The 16,014-nt window shown below is 43.5% G+C and overlaps 1 protein-coding gene across 5 annotated transcripts; it reads left to right on the top strand.

Moving 5' to 3' along the window:
- The first annotated feature begins 273 nt into the window (after positions 1 to 273).
- LOC133968451 (transcriptional repressor p66 alpha-like) lies at positions 274 to 15,998 on the top strand. 5 transcript variants are annotated; one of them, XM_062404502.1, is made up of 11 exons: positions 274 to 403; positions 7,948 to 8,468; positions 10,016 to 10,148; positions 10,811 to 10,939; positions 11,061 to 11,138; positions 11,230 to 11,349; positions 11,580 to 11,756; positions 12,838 to 13,093; positions 13,298 to 13,695; positions 14,070 to 14,328; positions 14,797 to 15,998. In XM_062404502.1, exons 2-11 carry the CDS (start codon positions 7,951 to 7,953, stop codon positions 14,934 to 14,936), a joined length of 2,208 nt encoding a protein of 735 aa, XP_062260486.1. In that variant the 5' UTR covers positions 274 to 403; positions 7,948 to 7,950; the 3' UTR covers positions 14,937 to 15,998. The 5 variants fall into 5 exon arrangements, with proteins under 5 accessions (XP_062260486.1, XP_062260487.1, XP_062260483.1 ...); XM_062404503.1 differs by having other exon boundaries at positions 11,577 to 11,756; positions 14,070 to 14,193; XM_062404499.1 differs by having other exon boundaries at positions 11,577 to 11,756.
- The last annotated feature ends 16 nt before the right edge of the window (positions 15,999 to 16,014 follow it).

Below are 16,014 nucleotides of genomic sequence, written 5' to 3'. Positions count from 1 at the left end.
GCTTTTCATTCTCAATGTGTCACTATTGTAAGATAATGTGAGGACTTGGACGAGTGTGTGTTAGGGGAGGATCTCTGCAGTTGCAGACCTCTGGGGGGGTCAGCCAGAGGAGCCCCGGGGCCCCGGAGATGTCCTTCCTGATACAGGGCCCTTGGTGGTCAGTGGCTCTCCACGCTGTGATCCGGTCGCCCTGGTGTGCCGAGGTGCGCATGCCCACTGAGGAGGACGCAGCGGCTCCATGTGTGTTGAGGCGCATTATTTGGCAACAGACGCGGCAGCGGGGAGGGCCGAAAAAAAGAGGATATCCCCTGGCTTTCAAAAAAGCAACGATTTACCGAGGTTAACTGCAGACTAAACCTCCCCGGGTCGACCATCGGCGACGATCGGGACACAAAGCGACCGAGTAAGTTGACAGAGGTGAAGCCGAAGTTTTGTAGAGAGTGGATCGAGGGGAGCCTTTTATTCGGACGCGTCGAGAGGAGCCAGGTTTTCCTCCACCTATCTGTGACGATAAAGAAGCTGATGGGCTGTTGAAAAGTAACACTTCTCCGCAGAGCCAAAGGTTGAGCGCTGGGTAGGAGGGGAGGGGGCTGCTGAGCCCGAATGGGTTTTATTTCGGGTTTGGTGGAGCGTGGCAGTTTGTAAATATGAGCCGGGACGTGGTGTGGTAGCGGTGGAAGTCGTGGAACGAGGTGAGGATTAAAACGTTACACCGCCGACGGCTCAGCTTCGTCCGTGGGGCCGGTCGATGAAATATACGAGTTCCGACTCGGAGCTTTTTCCCCGGGGAGGGGGGCACCCAGGTAAACAGTCCCACTGAGCCCCACACAGCCTCACTTTGAGCGGCGGGATGAAACTTTGTGTCCCCCCTTCCGGGGCTGCTGCTGCTGCCGCTGCTCGTCCCGCAGCGGGGCGCAGGCAGCCAGGTCACCGAATCGGGCTCGGTTCTGGTTGTTGTCGAGGGGGGTGGGTGGGGGGGAGGGCATATTGGCGTGGAGCCGCCCGGCTCGGAGGACTTTTCCTACTTAATTGTTGACCCTCCCGTCGGCTGCTGTGGGTCAGACACGAACCGCTGGTTTCCGAGCTTCGTGTTTTTTGGTTGTTGCGATGTAAGCTAATGCTAGTACCCGCTAACTAAAAACAAGCTCACCTCCACTGAGGCGGCGTCAATAATAAAAAAAAAAGCCGGCTGCTTGCACATGTCGTGTGGGCTGGGTTTGGTTTTTTTAAAGGGCTGACGGTGTTTGTGGACAGTGTACTGGGTGGTGCAGGGGTAATGGTGGACGCTGCTGCCAGCTTTAAGCCCCCGTGGCGGTGGCACCAGTGTTGGTTCTGCTATCTGGTAGCTAATCTTCCTACTTCTCTCTGTGACAACCGTAGTCTTCCTCCTCTTAAAGCTGAACACACATACACACACTCACACACATACACTTTCCTGCGCTTCGGGACAAAGCTGTGGCTGGATCTCTGTCCTCAAACCAGTGTATACACATTCCTCCACGAGCTGTAGAAGTGGACGGGCATCGATGGATTTAAAAACTTTTATTATGAATGATCAAATGTGGACAAGGCTACTTGCAGGCGCTCAGAGATGCTGGTAACTTTTAGAGATTTTTTTCAGATTTAGTGACAGTATTAGACATTATTATTATTATTTAACATCTTTTGCATTATGTCTACCCTGCTGTTAGAGAATAATAGTTATTCAATGTGCTTATAAGACTAATGACATACATGTATGTTTTCAAGCATGCATGATGTCACTTAATATTAACATTATTCCTGAATCTTCAATTGTTTATTTTTGGGATTAACTATTAATTATTAGTTTTTTCCACCGTCCAGAATAACAACTTCTTGGGGAGTCTCGTGAATCTGAAATCAGTTAATCGTTGTCATTCGTTGAGATTGCTGCTGATAAATTCCTTAATTAAAATAAATGAATTCCCTAATGGATTTAATGTTCTTAGTGGCAACTATTGTATAAATGGTACTGAAGCCAGGCCAGGGAAACGCAACACAACAGAGGCACTTGAAAGCCTTTTGGTAGACCGTGGATGGCATGGCAGTGAAGTGGTCGGCTTTTAGGAGACTTTATTGCCTCTTTGTGGAGTTCTAGAATGAACACTCAGTTGTTCATGAGAACAGAGGCCTTGTAAAGTGTTTTTTCCATGTTAACACACCAGTGCATGGGTACATTGTTTACAAACTGTCATTGTGAACGATATACAGGTTGCCTTCAGTGGAGGGAGCTGAATGCAATGCTCTGACCCTGGGATTGCTGAACTACCTGTCGTGACAGACGGTGCAGAAGTTGTACCTCCATGGCATGAGGCAGCGGTTGTTCCTCTCCATCCCAGACTGACTGGATTTGTGGTATTAGAATAACAAGACTTGAGTGAGTCAGAGGGTTCAGCCTGGTTTTCCAGAGAGGACTGTTGCACAGTGTTGCGCACACAAGACTGATCCAGAGTAGTTGCGCAATCAGCCACTGTTCTGGAAAGGGTCGTCCGCTGGCCATGTTTTAAGCTGCTGCACATGACTGCAGGGGTCACAGGGCAGCTGTTTGGTCAAGGCTCTGTGACTTCATCAGATATATAGGGAGCCATTTGTTATTTAATTGCCTTTGTTCTGCCTGCTTCGTTGAGACAATGGTGTTGGCTGCTGCATAAAACACTGAGTTGTTAATAGGCTATTTAATTGAGCAAGCTAGTAACCCACAAATATTAGTTTTGGCTATGACCAGCTCCTGCGCTCATTTGGTAAATTACACCCAGTCAGATTAAATATTTTTTATGTGTAACCATGCAAAAGTGGATTGTTTCATGTTAGTGCTCAGAGGCCATGGTCACTATCACTTGATATTGAGACAGATGCAGCCAGATAATTGATATGAATATTTTTTGCTGGTGCAGCCATTTTACAAGGTGCTGTGTGTGTGTGTGGCTGCACAGTTTGAAACTCTTCTGTGGTGTAGGAATGCGTTTCCACAGGGTAAAGGTCTGTCGGTGGATAAATAAAATGCTGAACACATACTGCAGCCAGACATCATCGATGGTTTAGAGTGAACACCGACGACTGAGCGGCTGAAGATTGACAAAGATTGACATGATTCATGAGTGACAGGAGGAATAAGCACCTTGGGGCAGGAAAAGATGACACTGAGCAGAAAACTAGACAGGTGCAAATGAAGTGTAAATTCGGTCGAACGGAGAACCCTGATGCCAGTTTAAAGTAGTAGCCAAACTTGCCATGAGCTGAAGGTTGGCACAGTGCACTTTGATAACGTGGCAGTGATCACTATGATTTAATTACACAGCAAATGTTAACTAGAGGAAGATGTGATGGTGTGATTAGATCAGATTCCACGATAATTGCTCCTGTGACGACGTTCACCAAAGACGACAAGCGAGACATGGAGTAACTCAATTTCATACTCTCATGGCTTATCACACATTAAAGTACACGGCCTATCTGCTTTAAGTGTGTTATTTGGAACTCTGTAGATTAAGAAGCCTTACATGTTTATAAGGTATTAACTTAGTTATGAACATTTCATGGTGATATGATAAAGATTGAGGTGGTGTTTGTAATGGTAGTCTGAGTAATGAGCACACCAGCGCAAGGGTGGCAAGACTATGGCAAAAAGAGATATAGTTTATTGATAAATTATCTGTATTCAGTGAAGTTATTTTGCAGTTTGCAGTCTATGCATTGCTGTGTTACACTTCAGACAAGAAACGGCAGGAGATCATTTTCCATTGTTTGCCTTTCACGTATGATGAACTAAGTTCTTCAATGTAAATTGGTCTTTTATTTAAATATTCATTTACTTAGTATGGACTAGTGCTCTTGCTGTGACTTGACAGTTATTAACAACACAACATATATGTGACCATAAATGTGTCTGTTAACAACAGCACCAGGTAATATGCAGCGAGTACACATGTATTCACTGTACAAACATGAAAGAAAGTTCAATCATTGCTAATATTTCTCCTTGTGTCATGTTTGATGACCTCGTAGGAGTATTTTTGATTATGTTGATAGTCATACCCTTAAAAACGTTCATCTCACCTGCCTACTCACAGAAATTGTGTTATAATGAAATTGACAGTTTCCGGTCACCCTCGTCCAGATAGTTAACAGTTAGTGAGTTAGTAAAGGTTGACTAGTATGTCAACCGCGTGTATCGTGAATATGTGTGACATGTCGTACCGGTAAAGTAGAGTTTTCATTTCAGTTTTAGCTGCTGTTAGAGACTTCACGCAAGTTGCATGTGATGTTATTTCGTCAGCTGAGTTGAGGGTCCATTCAATGTGTGTGTGTGGGGATGAGGGAAATGTGTGTAAACTGCCATGGAGATGAAACGCGAAACCCGGCGGCCATTCAGATCCCTTGCTACAAAGATAGGGTCAGTGTACGTGTAAGTTTAGTGGGAGGGGGGGTTGCGGGATGGCGTTCCCCGTGTCCAACTTCTTCCACCAGCATCATTTCATAGATACATGCACCAGAATTGATGACCATTACACCCCACCCCCCTCACACACACACAGAGGACGCTCTTCTCCAGCACCTGAAGGGTTAAACTAGCTTCAGCTTCTCTCTCACACACACACGCACACACACACTAGCCAACCGGTTTAAACCGGTTTGCAGGAAAAGTGCTTTGTGTGTCCCAGTGAATCCTGGGAAGGGTCATGTCATGCGTGTCTCAGTGATGTCAGAGTATTAAAAGAAAACTTCGACAGCTCTACCATCAGATGATTGCTCTGCATGCTGCGTTGTGACTGCACACACTGTACATTGTGATAGGTACATCGTGGACACACTGAGCGTGCTTTATGCTCGCTACCATAAGCGTTCCGAGAACAGGAAGGGGAGGAGGTTGGAGTGTGTACAGTGTGTGTCCAGACGTAGCCTAGGTATCAAGGGTTAATTGTGGTCGTCCCCATCGGCAAAAAATCATAGCTTCCTGCAGTGCGGTGCTGGGCAACCTGAAGGCCTCAGTTGGCAGGACTGGACCTGGTCTCTGTAACAAACATACATGTATGATTCAGAACAGGACTTTGTTGTCTTGTGGTTGATCAGTGTACATACTGTACAGCAACCATGTTAGTGTACTCTGAATTTCATTTGTGCTTTCTGTTAGAGAGTCTGTGAACTTTGACCAACGGTCACTTCCTGTACCATGTGAGACAGCATGTGTTCACCTTTAACACAGTTGATAATGATTGAAGTTATTTCAATGAGTATGTAAATAATATTGTAGCATCGTGGTTTTGACCTTTTCATTGAACTTAAAGTTAGAGTTGGTAAGTTGTGAGCACTTTTTTTTAAGGGGCGGCTGTGGCTGAGGGGTAGAGTGGTCGTCCTCCAACCTGAAGGTCGGCGGTTCGATCTCCAGTCTGAACCATCTGCATGCCAAAATGTCCTTGGGCAAGATGCTGAACCCTGAATGGCCCCCCATACAATAACAAAAGTGCTGCAAGTAGATGCACTGTATGAATGTGTGTGTGAATGGGTGAATTTGAAACTGTAATGTAAAAGCGCTTTGAGTCGTCATCAAGACTAGAAAAGCGCTATATAAATACAAATCCATTTACCATTTTTTTAATCTTATTTGTTAAAGTTCTCTCCACATTGTGATGGACCTGAATAAATAAAGTTCTTGGTAAAAAACCGCCAGTGTCTATGGCCTTCACAGGACTGCCAAAAACATGACCAATCATTTCACTCAGACCGAATGAAAATTGGTATATATAGGGTGTGGTGTCTATTATACATAAATGGTTCTTGACCTACTGATGTGGAAAGTGCATCAGAGATTTACAGAGAACAAAGTGGTTGGCCTTTAGCTAAACCTTAAACGTAAACTTATATCGACCCATGTGGTCCATCGTCTCTCTGGTTCCTTCATGTCTGACCTGATGCTTAGAATTCAGAGCAGCTACTGCATGAATGTTTGTCTACCTGGGAGAAGTGTGCAATGCTTATCTGTCTGATACACAAGCTGCTCTATCCACTGCTTCCAGACGTCATCATCTGGTAGGACTGGATTTGTTTTCCCGGAGACATCAGATGTTAATGTATCTGGTTCTTCTTGGTGCAAGCCCCGGGGGAGGGGGAGGTTATACACAAGATTAAGTCTTTGAAGTAAATTTAAAATGTTTCACTGTCAAACATAAATAAGTAAAGTACTCCTAGCGTTAGTAAAGGACTCCTGGTCGTTATGAATATTGTAACAGAAATCATGCTCCAGTTAATTTGAGATATTCTCCAAAGTCCCTGTTTAACTCTGATTTGATAACGGTGTCATGTTGTTGCAGCTATTTGATGTCTCACTGCAGCAATTTTTTGTTTTTTTTTACCATCTTTCAAAAGAACTCGTTGTTACAATCAGGTGATCCACAGATTTTTTTCTTTTCATTTGCACTGCACACTGAGTGGTTTCCATTGAAATTTGGATAATTGGATGTTTTGAAATTGTACTTGAATCAACATATGGGTCATTTTACCTCACTAATTCAACGTGTTTAGTCTGGTGATCGTTTGTTCTCCGCAGCTGGCTCAATGTAATTTTTGCTCAGGAGGTGCACTTTCAAGAATATGGATAACAATAGAGTATTATTAATTATATAAATATGATATTTATTATTTTAATATATATATATATTAACAGCTCTGTAGTAGGGGTTGGTGGTCTGATGATGTTATACTGTGATGGGTCTTTAAGACACCTGCACATTTTTTATTTGTTTCTAGCATCTGACAGATAAGCTGAGAACAAATCTCTCAGGATGAAAAACATGTAGAGGACACAGATGAAGATGTCCACTTGAAAAGACAAGACTCCAGAGCTTTAGGCGAAAAGGGCTAACGCCGGTGTCAATGTGCTGTAAACAAAAACATGAAAGTGCTGCAGCAGTTGGAATTTATAAGTCCTTGTCCTGCTTCTTGCATGTTCTACCCAGACGGAGCCCCTCACATGAAAGCTCCGGAGATTCTCCTGTTGTTGTGAACATATCTGACCCGGGCAATCCTGCTGGAGTCACACAACGTCACTTTGATTGATTTGAAATGACATCGACATGACTTAGATCAAACGGAAACAAACAAATAGCTGTAATTGTTTGGAAACAACCCGACTCAGCCTCTGAGACTAGAGTGATTTGCACTTTGAGCTTCCTAAATAATACTTCTTGATCAGTGACATTGTAGAACCTCAGGGTAAAAAGTTGTGCGTAAGCGAGGCTAACATGTCATTCAGGCGCATTCAACCTGAGGGCATGTGTCAAAAATATGCAAAGAGATGAGTATGGCCTGATGTCTGAAGCTCCACCCAAACAGCCACATCTTGATTCATATTTTACACTCTTAGGTGTAGATATGTAGATGTTTTTGAAAGAAAATATACCTATTTAAACCAATATGCTTTTCATATTGGTTTGTGTGGTACACATAATGCAATAGAAATTTGAAAAAAAATGTAAGCAATAATCAAACAAAGTTTTTCCAGTGATACTGCTAAATGGCTGTGCTGAACAGGGTTTCATGTGTGATGGGACATAGCAGATCAGGAGCCGGTGCCAAAAAAGGTGTCAATATTTGGTTTTAAAGGTGCAAATAGAAAATACCTTATGCTGGTTTTGGTCGGGATATTCTTGAAGGTAAATTTAAAAACTGAAGAGATAGATCGCAGTTCAGATTGTGTTGGTTTTCTGTGTTAAAACATCATGAAAAACAACTACTGTTACTCTCCAGTTTGTCCGACAATCAACATTTGAATGGAATAATGTTTGTTTTTTTACATCGAGCACTGATATCATTTTGTCTGGCCAAGAGACTTTCTGTAGTATTTCTGTAGCCTGTGGAATTTGATCGGTAACTTTGATCCCCTTTGAATAACAGTCAAGATAACACAGTTATTTCTTCCTCTTTCTGCAGGGGATGTCTGAAGAGGCCGTGCGCCAGACGCGCAGCCAGAAGAGGGCGCTGGATAAGGATACTGACCCCCAGTCTTTAGAATCCTCTGATGCTGAAAATGACATCAAAAAGCCTAAACTGGACCCATCTGAACCCACAGCACAGGCTGAAACTAAACCAAAACCTGACCCTCTCATGGTGCAGGATGGTCAGAGCCGGACTAGCACCGGATCAGAGGACGGGCAAGAGCAAGAGCCGAGCAGCTTGCCTTTGCCTTTAGTTTTACCATTTGCCTCCAAGCCGATTAAAGATGATGGGGAGACAACCCAGACCCAGGAGGCGGCGGAACCCAGCGTGGACAATCAGACTGACTGCAATGATAGAGCCAGCAGGACGGAGCCAGCTATAGATACGAGGAACCGGACTCGACCGACAGAGCCAAAGGCATCAGGTGGCCTGCTGGCTGCGGGCGAGGTGAAGGCCACCATTAAAGTTGAAGTTCAGATGGGGGAGCAGCCTGTGGATATGAGCACGTCAAAGGGGTGAGGAACGGTTCACAGTAAACTCAACTCAGCTGAAACAAACTCGAGAAAGTAACTGTCAGAAGAAGTAATGCTGTGAATGTGCAGGAAGTTTCTTTGAAAGACTCAAGCTCCTTTTCTAAATTTCTAATCTTCAGAAAAAACACATGGGAAATTACAAAAACAGAGAAAATAGAATCTAAAAAGACTTAAATATGTTTAAAGTTACTTTATGAGAGGGATGTTGTTTAAACTCAGTGTTTGGGGGGGGGGGGGGTTGTGGGTGGTGTTGTTGTGGTCAGAGGTCATGCCTAACTTACTCCTTGACTCTACCTCCATTTTCCCCCCACTAACCACCTGAACCCTAAAAAACTCCCCGCACACAAAATGAAGCCGTGTGTCACAAACCGGTTCCAGCCGGTTGTTGCCATGGTTTCCACAGTGGAAGGAGCAGCCAGGGGAGGAGGGAATGGGGGAAGGGGGGTGAAAGTGAGTGTGTCACGTGATGATGACTTTGGGGTCATGTGACTTCTTTGGAAGAGAAGTGATTAATCCACAGGAAGTGATGATGGCGCTAAGCCCTGAGGAGGGACTAACACACGCAGGCAAAGAGACAGACCTCACGTCGTCATGCGTTGACTTTAACGGCTCTTTATGGCTCATAGAAACCAATAATCTGTGAAGCGACGAGGCCATCCTTGTTTTTTATGGGAGCATTACTGATGGTCCTCAGTTGGTGAGTGACACTAGTTAAGGAATTTAGGTCATCTTGCTCTCACATAAAAAGCCTGCGACGTGAAGTCATCGCCGTGCAGCCAAGGCTAGAGATGTTTGTGGAATTAAGTGCAAAATAATCATCAGAAAACATGATTTTGTAAACCACAGTGACGGTCGATCCAAATGGCCTCCGACCTTCCCCCTTTCTCTGAATTTCTGTAGCGTGCTTTGTATGATGACGTTCGTCCTGTACAGGTGATTCTCTATTATACATTGTCACGATATGCTGTTTGTGGTTTCAAACAGCCTTTTCCCTGTGAAATAAATTCCTTTGACTGCTGCTTTGAGTCCCACCTTGCCCCTCTGTGGCATTTAGAACAGATCTGTTGTTAGTTAGTAGCATCGACGTGTGGAGAATCTACGAGGAGAGTCTGGAATTGCTAGATCCTTGTTGAGCAAATCAAGCCGTGGTCATAAATTATGATAATAGTTGATGAGCAGACCTCAGTGAAATCAGACATTTATAATATAATATAATATTTGAGCCAGTTAAGGAGTCCTTCTTCAACGTGCCTAAAACAGTCTTGAAATATTGTTGACCTCTTCAGCTCATGCTTAGCAGCTAAACAATGTTTTAAACCCAAACATTTATTTTAGATTTTCATGGGGACCCCAAGTGTCTTTATTTGAAACGTCTTAATAAAAAAAAAAAGATTGTGTATAAAATAATGTGCAAGACCCCTATGATGTGGTAATTTGATGGAGAGATGCTGCTGCAAAAATATAATAATATAATGGTTTAAAGTATTAGTGCTTGCATGTTAAATTGTCATTGTCTCCCTCATGTCCAGCACTATAAAAAGGGAGAAACGCCCTCCGTCCCCTGAAGATGATGATGTAATCATCCTGTCAGATAATGACTCCCCGAGTCCTCCGAGGAACGGCCTGAGCCACATTAAGGAGCTGGACACCGACTTTCTCATGGTGAGACAAAGAAATATTAAGCTACAAGTTGTACAATTCGTACTGCTGTTCTGTTGAGATTGATTCCTATGTTTAGGCTTTAATCACAACCTTGAGTTTGAACATCAAGATTTTTTTATGCTTCCATGTCTTTGAAAGCCTTTGCAAGAAGTTTCATGTTTTGCGATTGTTCTTCTGTTAGGTCTGACCTTTTCTTGCGAAGTAGATATCTCAGAAACACCTTTGGGGATTTTCCTTAAATTTGGCACAATTGTCTTGATGATGAAGCGATTAGATCTTGGTGATGAGTCAAGCTCACTGTGACCACACAAAACATGTGTTTTTAAAATATATTTCAATACATTAAAGTCTTGACCAAATATTTGTGTATATAATGGTTGTAAAACTGAATCCTGATCTGTTGTCAGAGGCGCATATATGTATGAACAGTTAGTCTAGTAAGATCTTGACACAGGAAACTGGGACATAGTGTGAAGAAGGGACTTTTTTACCTCAGATTTATGTCAGAGATGCCCAGAGCTGCTGAAAATGTCCCTTATAATGCATGATTGTTGGTGGAAACTAGGTCCAGAGGACATTTTACATTTCAGTTGGTGGAGAGGTTTCTTTGTCTTTTGTAAAGCGGATGGTGTAACTGGGATGTTATTATCTGTTGCGTGTAGAAGTGCAGTCCCGCGGAGAGGGAGCGAATCATCAAGCAGCTGAAGGAAGAGCTGAGGCTGGAGGAGGCCAAGTTGGTTTTGCTGAAGAAACTCCGACAGAGCCAAATACAGAGGGACACTCTCCAGAAGGTAACCAATAGTCATTACTCACAGCAGCACAGGGTCACGCAAAGAGTTGGACATCCTTACAACATAGGTCTTCCTCTTAAATCTATTTTTCTGTTCGTTGTTTAATATCTTCTTTTTCCAGCCGTCTAGTCTGTCTGGCTCCTCTGCTCCTCCTCCTCTTATTCGAGGGACCATTGCAAGCAGTAAAGGCTCCCAGCAGGTTAGTGTGGAAATATCACCTACTGTATGAACTCGGCTGGCAGTATGGATCCCCCTCCTACTTAAAACTGATGGTGCTATTCTCTCACCAGATTTTGACGGGCAGGAGTTCAGGCACGGTCATCCCTCCGCCATTGGTAAGAGGAGGGCAGCAGAATTCGTCCAAACATGGCTCCCAGATCATCATGCCGCCTCTGGTCAGAGGGGCGCAGGTGAGTCATTGGGGGAATTTAAATGCGGTTATTACCATGGTAATTGTTATCTTCCTATAATTTTAGCATTCTAATTTTATTCATTTAAAACACTTTTTTTTTATTTTATTAAATCTCATTGTCTGGGCATTGGTATTCCCTCGTCCACCACCACCTTTTGTGTGTGTGATGTCCCTCCATGTCGTCCCTCGCATTGTCCTGGTTAGACCATCTCTGTATCTCCACAGCAGATCCAGGCTCTCCGCCAGCACCAGCAGCAGCAGCAGCAGCTGGCTGCCTCCGGAGGCTCGGGCTCAGGACCCCCTCCTCTGCTTCTGGGCCCCAGGAACTCGGCCCCTACAGCCCAGGGCCAGAGAGGAATGATGCAGTCAGGCCTCCTCAGAGTTGGAAATAATGCTAACATGATGGTCAGTGTCTCCCTGGTGCTTCCAAGTTCAAATCAAGAGAATGTATACCGCATGTGCTGCCATTCAGTCTAGAATAACTAGTATAATATATTACAGGGATGAATGTGTTTAACAGTAAAGATCTGTTTTAAATGTATCTGCTGAAAGAAAACAAATATTCTGTTCACACCTCAAGCGTGAGTTTAAAACTCCAATTTTGTGGCATCACAATTCATTTGGAAATGAGTCGTGGTCTAGTGTGTGACTTACACTAGTTAGATATTAAGACTTGAGACCTTCAGTGCACAATCACTGAGGAGGCACTGTTGGTGGGAGAGGTTCATGGGAAACAAGGGAGCACTAGGAAGTGAACTTTCAAGAATTAGAAATTAATTAAAAAAACATCAAAACCAAATTATGTATTGTTAACATATTTTGAAAGTGTTAAGAATCTTTAAAGGGAGGCCCACTTTATCATGTCATCAATAGTGAGAAGCATCTGTAGTCAAGAGAACTCACAGAGACAACAGCCTACTGCAGCCACAAGAGGGCAGTATATAAAAGGATTTCAAACCTTCAGATCCTTTTATGGGATAGATATCTCTTTAGATCCGATATAATGAGAAATATAACTTCCACTCGGTTACCAGTTGATTCATGTCTATCTTTTAGCTTTGACAGGTTAAGCACAACTTTCGTTGATGGCACACAACTATATTAAATAATATCTTGTTTAATGAATATCCACTATCGCAGCTAAAACACTTCCAGTTTCTTTTTTAGGATGAACTAATGCAAGAAATGTGAAGGTGACACTGTGAAAATAAACTGCTATTTATTTTAAAAGCCAAACTGTAAAAACATAGACATGAATGTTAGCTATAATAATCATAAACGAGCCTGGATTTTATATATTTGTATACACTTACAATTGATAGTATTTTTGTAGATGAGCTGTCACAAAAGCTTTGAGTTAATGATCAGTTATTGTTCACACTGGGACTTTGGTCACTTCTTTACTGCTCAAACAATTCAAACACATTATGATTTTGACTGGATTATTAAACCAGATGTCTTCTCTTCTGTCCGTCTGTCTTCAAAGGTCTCACAATCCAGTTTGAAGGGCTCCTCCTCAGGAAGCAGCGGCTTGTCTGGAGTCAACGACTCTCCAGCCAGCCGCCAAGCTGCAGCTAAACTCGCCCTGAGAAAGCAACTGGAGAAGACCCTCCTGGAGATCCCCCCACCCAAGCCCCCTGCCCCAGAGTTCAACTTCCTGCCTTCAGCAGCCAATAATGAGTTCATCTACCTGGTGGGACTTGAGGAGGTGGTCCAGAATCTGCTGGATACCATACACAGAGGTGGGTTGGTTTACTGTTTTGACAGATTTTTCTTACATGTTCAGATAAAAAGATAAGCCTACAAATCAATCTGTCAAATGAAAATTCCAGCTTCTAGATTTTCAGCATATTAAAGTTGTATCCACTGGTTTTAATCTAAGTTTTAGACTTAAAAATGATAAACTAGGATCATTGTCTGTGACTTTCCTGTCTGTCTCCATTCAGGGAAGACAGGTGTAGCACTGTCCAAGGCCATTAGCAAAGACCCCCTCATCTGCACTCAGTGCAACACTGACTTCACCTGCCGCTGGAGGCACGACAAGACTAAAGTGCTCTGTGAGGACTGCATGTCGTCCAATCAGAAAAAGGCTCTTAAAGCAGAGCATACCAGTCGGCTGAAAGCTGCGTTTGTCAAAGCGCTGCAACAGGAGCAGGAAATAGAGCAGCGAATTTTCCAGCAGACGTCGTCAGGGTCACATGGTGGCTCCTCATCCTCTTCATCACTGAAGGCAGAGCAGCTGATGTCTCAGCAACTGAAGCAGGCTCATGCCAGAGCGTCCTCCCTCCAGCACCACCACCAGGCCAGCCGAGCAGCCAACATCCTCCACCATCACGCCATCAAGGTTGGAATCTGTTTTTTCTTTTTGGAAGTCACCTTTGTGCCATCAATAACTCACTAAACACTTCAATTAGTAGGTATCACAGGTTTTGATTGATGTGGGTTAACCTGTTTAAAAGTCAATTGACTACTTTCTCATAGCCAGTAGAGGAATTTGCATTCATGTTTTCACCCCTGGTGGGTCAGGTTAGATGTCACAGACACATCAGAAACCTTCTGTCTAGCTGGGGTTGCATTTTGATCATTATGAAGAAAAACAATCAGCGTTAATCGTTGTCAATCAACGACAAAAGCCAGATGTCTTTGTGTTTTTGTCCAGTGGAAAAGGTGCATTAGTCAAAACCTGTCTGTGTGTCTCTGAACTTCTCCCCCCCTCAGAGTTCCCAGGGCCAGCTGTCCCACAGTGTCTCATCAATGGGCATGAGGGGCCTCCCCCATTCCTTCTCCTCCTCCTCCCAGCTGCAGAGTGCGGTGGCGGCGGCAGCCTTGGTCACCCGGCCAGGTAAGCACGCCCAAGTTTCCCACCGTTCTGTCCAGAGTTCAAAGGTGAGCAGCAGTGGAATCGTCGGCGGCAGGATTATCAGCGGAGGCAGTGCCTCATCCACTGCATGGAAGAAGCAGAGCAACAGCAACACAGGTAGACGCACATACCCGCCCAACTGTGGCGCCTGACATCTGCTCTCTTTCAAATTCCTGTCCGGTCCCAAAGCAATCCTTACACTTCCTTAAATTCCAATTTTCTCGAATAATCACACACACACACACATTATAGCAAAAAACATAAGGTAAAGAAACATGCAGGAGGAAATGTTTTTGGACAAGGCAATCCCACTCTCCAGTTCCCCCTCTGCAGTTGGTCTCATCTTCCTAATATAGTCCCTCAGTCTGGTGGTGTATTTGTTCCTGGGTGTCTCTCCTCTTCCTCCGAGTAGAAATTCTCTCATGTCTCCTTTTGTCTGTCTGTGTGCTGTGGGGACATGGGTGTCTAAATCATCAGGTGCTGCACTATATCACACTGCTTTTTTCACTTTATTCTCAAAGATATAAACTGACAACATGCTGCAAGTCTCACACCCTGACCCGCCACTCTGTTGCATGTTCTCAGGAGTGACTATGGCTTACGTGAACCCAAGCCTGACCGGGCACAAGACGTCGGCTACTGTGGACGCTCGTCAGAGGGAGTACCTGCTGGACATGATCCCCTCTCGCTCGTCCCTATCTCAGACTGCAAACACATGGAAATAATACTCTTCTATTACTCCATTAGATTCTCAGCTCCAATAATAAGGTCAACAGCATCCCCTGGCGGACTGTTAACCAATTACAATTTCTCAAATTGGAAAAAAAAAAGATCCTTCCTTACTCACTCTTTGTTGTTTTAGTTTTCTTATTTCCTGTTGTTTATCTTGAGGTTGTTTGGTTATGGTGCAGAAATAATTTTTGATTTGATTGAGGCAAATAAGGAAAAACAAATACTTGAAGGGCTTCCCCTCTGGGTACCTCTGTCCTGCACAGCGGGCAGATATAATAAAAGTAAGAGGTTATGTCAGCAGTGAGCGTGCTGATAAACACGAGGACTCTGTTCTTTCTGCCATGATGTGGGTCAAACTGACCCGACCTTTGACACTTGAATGGTTATAATCATACCCAAGAGTTTCCTTCCAGAATACATTTATCACAAGCAAAAACAACTGAGTTGTAAAATGTTCAGTACATCACCCCTGTAGTTAAAGGTTTGAATTTATTTTGTATTTACTTTAAGTTATTTTTTTTGACTGATGTTAAAAATCACTCTGTAAATTGTGGTTTCCACAGATAAAGAGTTAGTTTTAGCTTTGTATTTTTTTTCCCTCTTCCTGTTTAACAGCATGCCTCCCCTTAACCTCTCTGTTCATTTCGTACCTTAGCTGACGAAGCATGGTGTTGTTGCTTAATTCATCTGTAATTACCATCTGTATTTTGCTTATTTTATATCCGTGTCAACATTGTAAGGTTATGTTTGAGTGTTATGGCAGTGCTGAGATAATGCAAACAGAATTTGCCACATTGGAGCCAGCGTCCTTGCCTCCAATTTTTACAACTTTAATCCAGCCTACAGATGACTCTGAATCCATTGTAATCAGGATCATCTCCCTGCTCACGAGACCCTGGAACACACAAGACCATTTTCTATCTTGTACCTCTCTACGTATTGCATAACTTCTCTGCTTCCAGATCTTAATTGCATTGTACAAACTTATGTTAAAATTTATTTGGTTTACTTTTTCCTAGCTCCTTAAGAAATAATAAAAAATTACTGATTTTAAACATGTTTCCATTTATT

The sequence above is a fragment of the Platichthys flesus genome, chromosome 14, assembly GCF_949316205.1.
Source record: "Platichthys flesus chromosome 14, fPlaFle2.1, whole genome shotgun sequence".
Lineage (NCBI taxonomy): Eukaryota > Metazoa > Chordata > Actinopteri > Pleuronectiformes > Pleuronectidae > Platichthys > Platichthys flesus.
The sequence above is the reverse complement of the archived record's forward strand: the minus strand, read 5'-3'. Positions and strand labels throughout refer to the sequence as shown.